Source organism: Castor canadensis, chromosome 10 (genome assembly GCF_047511655.1).
Source record: "Castor canadensis chromosome 10, mCasCan1.hap1v2, whole genome shotgun sequence".
Lineage (NCBI taxonomy): Eukaryota > Metazoa > Chordata > Mammalia > Rodentia > Castoridae > Castor > Castor canadensis.
In genome coordinates, this window is record NC_133395.1 from 85,302,955 (window position 1) to 85,316,828 (window position 13,874).

The 13,874-nt window shown below is 40.8% G+C and overlaps 1 protein-coding gene across 9 annotated transcripts in view; it reads left to right on the plus strand.

Annotated features, from left to right (window-relative positions):
* Positions 1-13,874, plus strand: part of LOC109685508 (phospholipid-transporting ATPase IB) — a 583,492-nt gene that overhangs the window by 372,609 nt on the left and 197,009 nt on the right. The window contains exon 27 of one of the 9 annotated variants that reach the window (XM_074043757.1): positions 332-436. The exons of the other annotated variants lie outside the window; for them this stretch is intronic. Coding sequence (XP_073899858.1) covers positions 332-436 — 105 coding nt within the window. The remainder of the gene's footprint in view (positions 1-331; positions 437-13,874) is intronic. 9 annotated transcript variants of the gene reach the window in all.

Sequence of the window (13,874 nt, forward strand, 5' to 3'; positions counted from 1 at the left end):
ATCTTGATCTGACCGTGACCCTAAAGCAATCGGCTTCCTGATAACATAAAACTCCAGAATTTTCTGTTCTTTTGCTGAGCTTTCACAGACAAATTCCTGATATGGGAAAAGCTTATTTTTGACTCACAGTTTTAGAGTTCTGCTCCATGATTGGGTCTGCCCATTGCTATTAGGCCTGAAAGGGAGGGGGAACAGCACATATGCAAGGGGCCTGCTCACCTCATGTCTGGGATATGAATGAGAGTATAAGAAAGGGGCCACGGTCCTACGGTCCCCTTCAAAAGCATATTCCTGATGACCTAAAACTTCACACTAAGCCCCTTCTCTTCAGGTTTCCACCACTACCCACTTTACCAAGCTGAGGATCAAGCCTATAAAACATGGACCCTTAGGGGACATTTCAGATCCAAACTACAGCACTTGCCATTTATTCTAGGTAAGCATTTTCTACACTCTGTGCTGTTTTGGGAAAATCTAAAATGTTGAAAAGCATGGTTATGTTCCCACTCTGGTGGTAAGACTTTGAATTTTTTTATCTTTATAAACAGTTCTTAGACTGGTGAAATGGCTCAAGTAGTAGAGCACCTAGAAAGTGTGAGGCCCTGAGTTCAAACCCCAGTACAGCAAAAGAAAATGAATTCTTTAAAAAATCAAAGTGGTTCCACTCTCAGTTCTTTAAGAACACTGACATTTGAAGAACTGTGTCTTATTCTTCTACTTTCTCATGACCCCCTAGTTCCTGGAGAGATTGTGACCTGATCTGGGGAGCCCAGACCTAGAGAAGAAGGAGGTCATCCCCATTCATACATTGTCCATAGCCTTTTCAGACCCCCAGAGCTGTTTGGTACTTGGTTTGTTTTAGAGACAGGTAATCCTGTGATGAGAGGATAGAGGAGGTTCCCAGAGTGTTTGTGAGTTGAAGTCAGTATTTCTTAAGTCAAGAAGAAAAGACATGGGACTGTCAATGGTGTGGCCACCTTGGTAAACACAGCTGAGTACACATTTACCACACAATCTAGGTAATTACCCCCCAGAGAAGTGGAAGCTTCTGTATCAAGCCTTATAAATTCCTAATCTTCCAAACTGGAGAAAACTCCACTGAGAAATGGGCAAATGAACTGCGTGGTACATCCACACAGTAGACCACTACTCAGCAAGTAAAAAGGAACAATCTTTTCATGCACAGAACCCCAGCTCAAAGAATGACAAACTTTTGTTTGATTTCATATAAATTCCATTTACTCAACAGTCTAAAAATAAAAGAGTGGGGAGAAAACACAGATCAGTGGTTTCCAGGGATAAGGGCTATAGGAAGAAGGTGAAAAAAAGGGGACAGGAGGGAATCTGGGGATAAAGGAGCTGTTCTGTACTGTGGCAAGTACTCAAGTATGTAGCTATTGAAACTCAGAACTGTGTAGTTCCAAAAGGGTGAGCTTGTGCAGAGTACACCTACAAATTAATAAGCAGAGAAAAACTCAAGAAATTGCTTCTCAATATTTGAATTAAGCCAAGAGTTCCATCTATTGGAAAGATTCTTTATTTGTATTAAACTTTTCCTCTGCTCCCTTCTATCCTCTTCCTTCTCCTTCATTCCCCTTCCATCTCTGCTCCCTTCCCCTTCCCTCTTTTCTATACACAAATTCTCTCTTTCTCTCTCTCTCTCTCTCTCTCAAATCCCATATACTTTCTTATTATCATTTTTAATGGGATTTATGGAGTGTTCCCAACTCATGCACAAATGTCAGCCTCCGTTGTAATCTTCCCAGTTAGGCCTGCTGAGCGTGATTTGTCCATCCATGACTGGGTTTGATTAGGTAACAGATCTGTGATCAAAATGCTGGTTTAACACCTTATGAAACAGGAGAACATTAGAAAAAACTAAATCTCAGTTTCCTTCAAGACGGGGTAAGACTGGAACAGTTACTGCATGCACTTCCTACATAAATATGTGAAGAGCTACAAGGGATTTTCTCCTGTTCTCTTTTCTCATCTCGACAAGTTGATCATTGAGGGTATTGGGGCAGGGATGTTCTTTCTTACCATTGGACCATCAGAGCTTCATGTTCTTCATTGTTACTGAGTTGTAAGAAGACAATGGTTAAAGTGCTTGTGTTTGCATAATATCTCCTTAACCTTTAAATATGAATTTCACAGTAAATCATAAACCATAATTCATAAGTATAAAATCCTTCCGTGCCCACAGTTAGGCAATTTCTTTTCCATATCCACTCAGTGGCAGTTGAAAAAATGTCTTAAGGATGACAGGTTGTCAGCACATTCACAGAGACTGTTTTAGATATGTATTTTCAGTGGGAATGGATGATTTTTAAGTAAATTTTCTCATAAAAATAATGGGGAAGAATTGTTATTCCATGTGTCAAACTTACAGATTTTGTTTTTCTTTTTGGGTTAAAAACTTAGTAATTATTAACAAGTATTTTACAAAACATTCTGATATCTGTTAGAGCTGCTAATGAATAATAAACGAATCTATCTCAGACCTCCATGACCCAAGGTAGAAGAATGTTAATTTTAAACAGTCTAGATTTTTTGCATTTTATTTGTTCATCAGTGGCTTAAAAAGTCAGCAGATGGAGAAGGCATCTTTTTGTACAATTTCAACCTGAAATCTGGAATTCACAGGACATTGTTTTCCAAATATATATTTTTTAAAAACTGTGGGGCTGGGTATGGTGGTGCATACCTATAATCCCAACAGCTCAGGAGGTGGAGGCAGAAAAATTGCGAGTTTGACTACACAAGGAGACCCGGTCTCAAAAAAAAAAAAAAACAAAAAACCAAAAATCCTAAAACTAAACAAACAGACCTGTGATCACCTGTAGGGTCCTCCTCTACCACAGAGAATACTTTATATAAGTAGGGACTAAAGTGTGTGGTCCTAACCTAGTTAGCAGGAAGTCCTGGAAACCATTCCCTGCAACAGCTTCGTGTGCTGTCTTGTGCTACTGACCACCATCTCTTCTGTGTAGGAACTGTGGGGCCTAGAGTTGGAAAAGGAGAGCAGGAGACATGTGAAATCCTTTCTAGTGTGACAAGTGTCCAAGCTGGTCCTCAGGGGATGGTTATCCAAAGTCAGAAGTGGGGATATCTATTTCCATACCCTACAGGAGAATAGGTCTGGCCACCTCAGGGGCCATCTCAGATCTCCAGCATTGGTCCAGAGGCATGTATTCTTCAAAGTCACATGAAATGCCATCATGTCTCACAACAGCATTACCTGCTGGAACTCTTCACTTGATTCCTTTTGAACTGCTAAGATTTTAATGGTGCAATCTTTAAGGAACCCGCAGAGAAAAAACACTATAAAGTCGATGAAGATGGTACATTTAATGTAGAGGAGAAAGCAATTTTAACTTTTTTTTTTTCTGGAAAATACTTAAAAGCTGCCAGAGTCCCTCCACACCTGCCTGCAGTAGCAAGGGCCCCTTGTTGTGATCTTTGCCAGGGCTGTTCCCAGCAAATTCCCAGGCATTCTGTGAAAATTTGGCCTGGGCCACAAACCAGGACTCCTGCCACGTGACATCCTGATAGGCAGCTGACTATCAAACGTGGAGATTGCCTCCTCCTGTTCAGGGGCATTGTCACACACCAATGGCAGGAATAGGAAGGCTGGGAATGATAATTTGTAAACCGCAGCAAAAAGGATAATCTAAAGGAATATAAAAGTAAAACTACTAAACACAGTTTCAGGTACGAGTACCATTCACATCTTTTCTTCTGACCCAAAATTGCACCCTTTGGTCAAGCTGTGCACTTGTCTCTCCTAGCTTCTGCCAGGCCCTCTCACCAGGGCAATGTGGAATATGACAGGAAATGTAAAAATGTGGGGATTGAGCATTTTAATGACCAAGATAAAGTTTTGTTATGGTAATGACATGATGTATCATTGAAACTCGGCTTTACAAATATATGTGCATATTAAAAGACTGGGAAGACAAAGAATATATGCATGTCTGTATTTGTATTTGGGTAGCAGATTTATGGATGATATTTTCTGTATGTTTTATAGGTTTTGAAAAATGTCCCAAAATGGGGCATTAATTTTTACAATCAATCAGGAAAACACACATATAAATAATTCCTTTATGGTTTGAAGTAGATGCAGTCATGAAGGAGGGTAGAAGAAAAAGAGCCAGCAGTTATGGCTAGCATGCATATTAAAAACAACATGTTCACCCTAAAGCCCAAAGAAACAAAAGTGGTCCATTGCCATAAAAAAAAAAAAAGAGGATTATTACAAAGACTGCCACTGCACTACTGTTTTTCTAAGTGCCTTTCATGAAAATAGTCAAGGCAGCAGAGCAGCATAGCTGGAGCGGCATATATGAACTGTTTCGATGGTGTGAAGATACACGCTCCTACCAGAGTCTAAATGCCTATACGCAATCTCTCCTAAAATGACTCAGATATAATTTATGTCTTTTTTGGTGGATGATTATTTGGGGCCTGAGAGACCTCCATCACATGAAGATAAAGTCACAACCGTCTGTCTTTTGAGGTCAGGTGTGGGCTGGAGAAGTCCTCATGGGCTTGCTCCCAGCTACACCTATATTCAGAACAGAACTCTTTGTCCAAAACAGAAAAAGATTTCTGTGTGTATGTGTTTAAGGACTTCTCCTGGAAGCAGCCCTGTGATCTAGGCATTTCAAATGCTCATCCTAATGGCAGGTGAGGCCAGGTTAACAGGGAATGTCATCAAGCAGCAAATTACCACTTTTTATTTGGACCCAAGAGAGCAAAATTCAGATATCTCCAATAGAGCATCCAGGTCTTCAGAAAAATGTACTAGATGTCCTACAGGAAGTTAAAAGTTGGAGCCTTTCCCTGATAACTCAGTATATCCTATAGTGTTCATCACAACCATGGTAACTAACATTTGTTGAGCCTCTTTAGCCACTGTTCTAAGTGCTTCACATATATTAATGTATATAATACCTATCAACCCCCCATCAACTTCTAGATGGTTAATACCACTGTCCCTATTTTACACAAGAAACCAACGCACCCAGAGGTCAAGAAACTTGTCCACAACTGAGCAGGACCAGGTCAATGTTTTTAGTTAGATTTTAGAACACCAACTTCTTATGCTGTATCTGGAATGAGTATCCCTGAGAACAGTGGAAATGCATACAGGAATCTGGGCAGACCTGGTCAAAGCAAAGCAACATCAGGTTGGCTGTTTGCTAAAGGGAAGGAAAATAACCACAGTTGCATGGTTACACGAATCTCAAATTGGAGAACAGGTCAGTTCTGAAATGCCAAGCATAAGACATTCACACCAGAAATTCTCCTATAACTTGAATCAGGCCCAGATGTCTATTATAAGCCCTTTTGCAGTGATTTTCAAGAATCTTGCATATGATTTAAGGTACCACAACTCATTTTGGCTTTAAAGGAGTTATATGGCAGGTTCCTGAACACCTGGAGGCACTATATGAAGGTTTTTCACTAAAATGTCCCTAGGGAGAGTTGCTAACTGAGATTTGCTAAACTGAGAAACTGAACATCTCCTAAGGAATGCATGTCTCATTGAAGACACCATTCCCTCTCGGTTGCAGCTGTGCTGAGCTTTACCACCTCCAGGCCTTGCTTCATTCTGCCAATCTAGCTAGATCCATGCTTGGAAATTTTAACCTTCCTCAAATTCTCAGTAAGCAACAGCAAGAATAACCACAGGGTGTTCTTAGTAGATGGTTTTGGTAGTCCAAAGGGGCTTGGCTCATGATGCTAAGATCTTCCTTAAAAAAATCAGTTGTCCAACTCTCTTAATTCTGTCTTGGAGCAGCAGAAAGCATCTTCAGGGTCAAGATACTGAGGTTCTGATGAGGTCTTGACTTTCAAAAACTTTACACTCCCTTTAGCCATAGAACCTGAAATAGAAGCCCAAATCTTGCTCAGGTTTCTGAGGGTTGTTTATAGGATAATATTGGGTTGTTGTCTGAATAACATCTGTCCATTCAAGTAATAAATGGAAAAGACATCTACCTTGGGGGAAAGAAAATTAAAGATTGCTGGGTGGAGTTTATGCCTTTTTAGGATGACAATGGTGCCCACAACATCTGTTTCTAAGGTTTTCTCCATGCTGAGTAGGCACTCCAGGCACACTCACCTGCCATGAGTTTATGTTCTCACCTGAATAAAAAAAAATCCCCTTGTTTCTCAGCTTTAAGTGAAGTTCTCTAATTTAGTGTTGCCCTGTAGCTCCAACCATTGGCCAAACACATAACTTCTTTCAAAATCTCATACAGATAAACTTTTAATCAGTGCTGCTCTTAAAATTTCCCTCCCACATGGCTGTCTGTGGGTGGCACCCCCACACAAAAGTGCCAAGAAACTTCCAAATGATCAGAAAGGCATTGCTTCTGGGACTGCCCCTTCCCCTCACCAGAGTACTATTCCTGCCAAGGGCGAGGCTGAGCAACATCCACTGAAATGTGGAGACAGTGAAGTGGTTGGATGTGAACAAATGTTACTTGACTCTTTGAATATTGAAGACGCAATCTATTTAGTAACCTACATTAATTAGAAGATTCATTATATGAACAACAGAGGCCAGCAACTGCATTCCCCATCCCATTACTTTGGGGTGTGGGAGGGACAAAAGTGCAGAAAAACCAGATGACTAATGCCTGTTAACTGCTTGCCAACTTTTTAAAAAAGTAAACAAGTCAACTTTTATGCAAGATCTGAATTGGGTGTTTTAATTAGAAAGTACAATAATCATAATGAGCTTCTTACTTTCCTACATAAACTATATGGGTGAAAAGTGGCATACTGGTTTTAGAGATGCTAAGGTCAGTGGAACATGAATTTTTAGATCAGAGGAAGTATTTTGCATGACATCATGCTTTTCTCCAAACTCATGGAACTCTGTAATACAGACTGTACCTTATGTAAACTATGAACTGTGCTGAGTTGTAATGTGGCCATATTGACTCATCAGTTGTACCACAGTAATGCAAGTTGTCAATAATAGGAAACACTATTAATACAAAACTAAAATGGGGAAGGGAATATATGAACTCTGTGCTTTCTGCTCACTGTTTCTATAAACCTAAAACTGCTCTTCAAAGCAAGTTCAGCCCATTATTTTTTAAACTGCAGTGATGCATAAAGATGAAGATGTCCAGCAGCAGCCTGTGAGTGATGAAGGGTTGTTAGAAATGGAGTTTAAAAATCATTTGCATAGGTCTGAGGGTGTGCCTCAATGGCACAGTGTGTGCTTAGCACATGCAAGGGCACCGGCACCAGAGAAAAACAATCACATATGTGAAGAGGATCTGGGGCCTTGAGAATAGATGAGCTTTTAATGGGAGAGTGATGAGAAGGGCCATGCAAAGGCCTGCATTCCAATCCACAATATTCCTAGAAAGGAGTATTGGTCTCATAGGGACCAAAAAGAAATGATGCTGAAAATGGTGAAGGACTAATGTCACATTACATCACAGCAGCCAAGAGGAAAAGGAACGTGAATGAGACTTAGTCTGTCCTGGTAGTCCTCCAGAGGGGTGAAGAAAAATGAGGAGTTAAAGTAGCCATTGGGTCTGAGGATGAGGTGGGAAGAGTGGTTTTGATACTGTCACAGTGGACAAGTTGGACTATAGTGGTTAAGATTCATATGATAGGGAAACGGAACCTAGAAGTGTTGATTCCTTTTAATATGTTAACAGCCAGCCTTTTAGGAGCTAAGGAATGGTTTTGATTTCTTATTTTTTCTTAAACTATAGGAGATAATCAGCCTATAAGCAAAGGATAGAGAGCCAAAATCTAGGAGAGGCTGGAAATTCAGGGGAAATGGAGGAAAGGATGGTATGAACTCAAAACTTTAAGAAACTCTGCAAGCAGAAGGAATTGGGAGATGTGTGATTTAGGTGGGCCTGTCATTGGAGATTTTGGGTTGCAAAGAAACTAATTGGTGAGACTAAAGTTGTATCATCTCTATGTCTTAATAAAGTAAGAGTTGAAAATACCTGGTGTTTGGGTTGTTGTGATACTGAATGGCTGATCCTGAGTTTGTGTCCAAGAGAAGTCAATGATTCAGGACCAGGAATTAGGAGTCAAGCACAAACTTTATTGAAGGGATAGCAAAGCATAGGAGGGGCTTAGGTGAAAAAGCTAAGCCATGAAATGGCTGAAGTCTAGGAATGATATAGGGCTCTGCCTGACTTTGGTCCACCTCTTTTACCTTGAAACTCTGTTTGTGATTGGATGTCATCTAGTTGACTTCCTGCTGAACCTGACCACCTGGTCACCCCATCCTTATGAAACTGGACATTCCAGGAGGGTCTGGTCAGCTCGTCCTGGCCTTGGGGCCCACCATTTACACTTGACAGCTCCCTTTTGTTATCTTGGTGAGAGGTTTGCTGTTTCACGTTTCTGAGGAGCCCGCTTCTCATCTGCTTACATGTTTGTTTTCAAAGATGCCTCCCTGTCTCCCTTATCTAGGATAAAGGCAGCTGCATTTTAGTATCTGGGAGAGAGGCCTGTTGTTTTATACTCTCCTTAGATGTTTGCTTTTAAGGATGCCTCCCTGTCTTCCTTACCTAAGGCAAGTCACTTCTGTCATTTGCTCCCCTCACAGTTAGATCAGCTGCATCGGCCAAATTGAAGTTGTGAGGCATTTTCATTTGATGTCCCCTATAATAAAGTGTTCTAAAAATACTGCATAGAGACACCATTCTTAGTTCAGAAGGTCACATAGAAATTATCACATCTAACCCATTCATCATTCAAAGAAGGAGAATGCAAGAAGGTCATGGTCGCATGGATTCCTGAAGTCACATGGCCACATAGGGACAGAGTGGACTCTGCTAAGGACTCTTCACAGAGGTTTTTGCTCAGACAGTTTCTATTTCTTCTCTCACACTGCACAGCTATGGAGAACTTGAGCTGATCCAAGATATCTAATAGGCAGCTGCACATAGATAGTTGGTATTATAATGAGACGTGAACGCTAAAATCAGTTTTTCCTAAATTAAAATATAAGTCACATACCATAAAATGCACCTTTTTACAGGGCACAGTTGAGTGGTTTTAGGATAATCACAGCGTTGTGTAAAACTACTACTATGTAATAATTGCAGAACATTTTCATCACTCCAAAAGAAAGTTCCTATCAGCTAGCTGTCACTCCACCTCCTCCCTCCCAGGCCAAGGCAATAGCTAACCTGTGTCTGTCTCTCTGGATTTGCCTCTTCTGGATATTTTATGTAAGTGGAACCATACAGTGTGTGGCCTTTTGGACCTGTTTTTTTCTTCCACTGCACATACTGTTTTCAAGGTTTATCCATGTTGTAGTATGATACTAGTATTTTGTTTCTTCTTGTGGCAAAATGAAATTCCGTCATACGGACCTACCACATTTTGTTAAACCATTCATTAGTTATAACAGATGCTTAGGTCGTCATTGTTTGTCTACTGTAAGTAAGGCTTCGATGGACATTCCTGTGGATGTGTTTCATTTCTCTTGTGTATGTACCCAGGGGAGAAATCACCAAGTCTTAACTGGAACTGTATTGAGCAGTCTGAGGACAGGCCAGCCCTTTTTAGAGGCACTGTGTCATGCTGCGTTCTCATCAGCAATGCACAGGAGTTCCAGTTTCTCCACGTCTTCACCAAAGCTCGTTGTTGGCTGGCTGTGTTGTTACATCTACCCTGTGGGCGAGAAGTGGTATGCCACTGGGTTTCCATTTGCCTTTCCCTTGTGACTAGTGATGGTGAGCTTTCAGCCTGTTTATATATGTATTCTTTGGAGTAATGTCTATTCATGACCCTTTTTCTTTCTTTTTTTAATACTTTTTTATTGTTCTGAGGATACATTGTTCCATGTACAAAAGTTCCTACAATATATAAAATATATCAAATTGAATTCACCTCCTCCATCATTCTTCTAATCCCTCCACCCCCATTCCTGGAATAGTTCAGCAGGTCTCATTTATCCATTTACATACATGTGTGCACAGTATTTGAACAATATTCATCCTCCCAACATCCTCTCCCTACATTCTCCCTCCTCCCACTGGTACCAACCCCCCCTCACCCCAGACAACCCTGTTCTGCCCTCCAGTTCTCTGAATTTGTTTAAAAAAAAAGACACTTTTGTTTAAGATTCAGGGAGTTTTTCTTCTTGAATCGGGTTATTTTTCTTTCTTACTGAGCTATAAGGGTACTTTATATATTTTGGATACAAATTTCTTTTAAGACATATTATTTGTAAATATTTTCTCCCATTCTGTGAATGGTCTTTTCACCTCCTGGATGGTGAAGCATTCTAATTTTTATGAGCTCCATTTTATTTTCTTTTTTATCCCCTGTGCTTTTGATGTCATATCTAGGAAGCCAATTTTACTCCTATATTTTCTTCTAGGCATTTTGTATGTTTATATTGTAAGTTCAGGAATTTTATCTCTTCGGGGTTCATTTTGTATATGGTTTAAGGAAGGTGCCCCACTTCATTCTTTTGCATATGGGTATTGACCTGTACCCACACCATTTAATAAAAAGCTATTCTTAGTCGGGCACCAGTGGCTCACACCTGTAACCCTAGCTACTTGGGAGGCTGAGATCGGGAGGGTTGCAGTTCAAGGCCAGTCTGAGCTAAAAGTTCATGAGACCCCATCTCCAAAATAACCAGAGTAAAGTGCGCTGTAGGTGTGCCTGTTTTGCAAGTCCAGAGCTCTGAATTCAATCCTCAGTCCCTCTCCTCCCTTCCATCCCGACCCCCGCCAGACAGAAAAAAAGACTATTCTCTCAATAAACTACCTTGGAACCCTTCTTTAAAATTAATTGACCTTAAATGACAGGGTTTATTTCTGGGTTCTCAGTTCTGTTCTATCAATCTATATCTATCCTTAAAATTCTTTTACTAAAATCAAGTACTGGGCACATTAACATTTAGGCACTTCATTAAATCCAGGTACAAACAGAGAAGTATAAAGTAACTATGGTCCTATCAGTGCAGATGTTTTCTCAGTCTCCCTTGAGTGACGCTTAGCCATCCGGTTTCTTTACGGTAGTGGAGCTCTCTGCTCATGTTGCTCATTTCTTTACCTGTGCACTGGAGAAGACAGGAGGTCTGCAAAGCAGCACAAACCCCAGGACTGCCCATCTCCCTCATGTTTATGCACACGTGAAGCAAGGGGTTGAGGGGTAAACCTCCTTTTAATATTTTGTTGTTCCCTTTCCACCAGTGCTACTGACTTACTGTGTACAGTGCTGAGGATCTCCAAGAGCTAGGTGCTTAATACACAGAGGTGTTTTTATTAGCACCTTGAATCACAAGTTGTCTGAATTTAAGGGCAAGAAATGAGAGCACTCTGAACAATGGTAAATGCTTTTCCCAAGTTTGAACTGGTTTCTTTGCTCCCCAAAGCATTTTTATACCTGAACTGTCTGTTTAAAGCATTTTTTTCTTTTGTGGTACTGAGGTTTGAACTCAGGCCTTCGAGCTAGCTAGGGAGGTGCTCTAACGCTTGAAGCCACATCTCCACCACTTTTTTCCTATGGTTATTTTGGAGATAGGGTCTTGCTTTTTTGCCCAGACTAGCTTCAAACCTTGATCCTTCCAAGCTCAGCCACCTGCATAGCTTGGAATGACAGGCACATGCTACCACACGCAGCTATTGTTTGAGATGAGGTCTTGCGAACTTTTTGCTTGGGCTGGCCTACAACCGTGACCCTTCTGATATCAGCCTCCCAAGTAGCTAAGATTACAGGCATGAGCCACTGGTGCCTGGCTAGGTTCTCTTTCTTTCTTTTTTTTAAAAAAAATCTTTCAGCTACCTGAATATCCATGTCTTAACTTTGAGAAATCTCTGTGGCCATATAAACAGATCACTTGAGAGCCAAACTAGGAATCCATATTTTCAGAGAGCTGAGAGACTTTTTCCCAGAGAATTGAGAGTTCTAAGGAATGTGAATCTCAGAAAGGAGGATTATATCCTATTGAAGAGCTAGACATGAAAAACATGTAATCTTTTAAAAAACATTTATTGTATGGTTGAATATTCACAGGCTACCTTTTAATTCTCTGATTTTGAGAGTGACCTGACTTGGATATAAACATTAGCTTAAAGTTATCAGACAATGTAATATTGTTGTTTTTAAAATGAAGTATCTTATTTAAAGTAAAAACCTGTATTTTGCCCTCTGAAGCATAACATGTCTATGGCAAAGCTGTTGATTCTTTTTTCTCAAAACCTCTCCTTGCTGTACCTTCCCCATCATTCCCCCTCCCTTTTGTGATCTGCCCCTATGTACTTCAGATTTGCTTGTATCACTCATCCAGTTTCTTATGCTCCTGCTGTATGGCCCTTGTCACAAGCCTCATCCTCTACAAGGTGCTCCCCAGTGCCCTCTGAAAGGCGGTATCCCCCACCCCAGCTCACAACCCCATTTATGTTAGTCCATCATCACCTTAGAAGCAAGGATCTCATGTACCTTGGCCTCCACCCAGCTCTCCAGTGCCTGCAGTGGAACCTAGTCCATGCTTGGCACTCCATAAGTATGTGTCCGATAAGTGCTCAAAGAGTGTACCAAAGGTGCAAGCCCTGGGTCACCTGAGAAGATGTCACATGCACATTCTCGTTAATGTGCTGCTTCAAAGTAGGTCCTGACCACTGCTGGCTTCTGCCAGTGTCAGCCACATGAATGAAGATTTTGTTTCCACTGGGTTTTCAAGTTCAGAAAAGTAATGGCCAGACAGCTTCGCTTCAACCCTTGTGACCATTCTACATTGACTGCTATGGGAAAAACTTTTTGGAATGACTATTCCTTAATTCACCCATACCACTAATCTTATTGCTGATTCATCTGTACAAAAGTCTATTTCTCTGGGCAGCAAGGTGAAGACTGAAGTGTGAAAGGAGGGTGCTGACTCCTGCCCACCTCTCAAGTCAGTTGACATGGCCTTTCCTCTGGGAGCCTTCCTCCAGCTCCTCAGCACTCTTTCCTGTCCTCAAGAATGTTTGTCACATTCAGGATGGAAAAACTCAATTGTGCAGTCTGTTGCTGGTCCAAGCCCCTGTCTAAAAATCTACAGGGCAGAGAGTGCCTTTTTGAAAACTCTGTTCTCTAATACCTAGTACAGTAAACTGCTGAGTAAAAAGTAAGTTGAATTAATGTATTCCAGATTTACAGATTCATTTTTTATTGGTCTATATTAATTGTACAAAGCAAAGTGTTTCATTGTGACATTTCCATGCATGCAGACAGCATCCTTTGATGATGTTCACCCATCCTTTAGTCCTTCTTACCTCCCTCCTTCTTCCCCCTTTCTCCTTCTACCCTAGTAGTCCCCATGTGTTTTCATGACCTTGTTTTTTTTCTTAACCTCCTAACTTCCACAAGTGAGAGAAAACATGGTACACATTTGTAGGACTGACTTATTTCACTTATCATGATGATCTTCAGTTCCACCCATTTTCCAGTAGATAACATAATTTTATTCCTCTTAATGGCTGAGTAGCACCCCATTGTGTGTGTGTGTGTGTATATCAATGGATATCCGTTTATTCATTGATGGGCATCTAAGCTGATTCCATAATTTGACAATTATTGTGAGTAGTGCCACAATAAGCATGGTTATACAGGTATTGCTATAATAAGTTGACTTTGATTCTTTTGGTCATATTTCCAAAAGTGGTATGGCTGCTCCATATGGGTGTTGTAGTTTTCATTTTTTGAGATACCTCCATACTGATTTTCGTAGTGGCTGGACTACGTCAGATTCCTACCAACAGTGAATAAAAGTTAATTTTCCCTCACCCTGCAACCTCGCCAGCATTTGTTGTTTCTTGTTTTCTTTATGATAGCCATTTTGACCCAGGAGGGTGAAGAGGAAGCTCAGTGCAGTT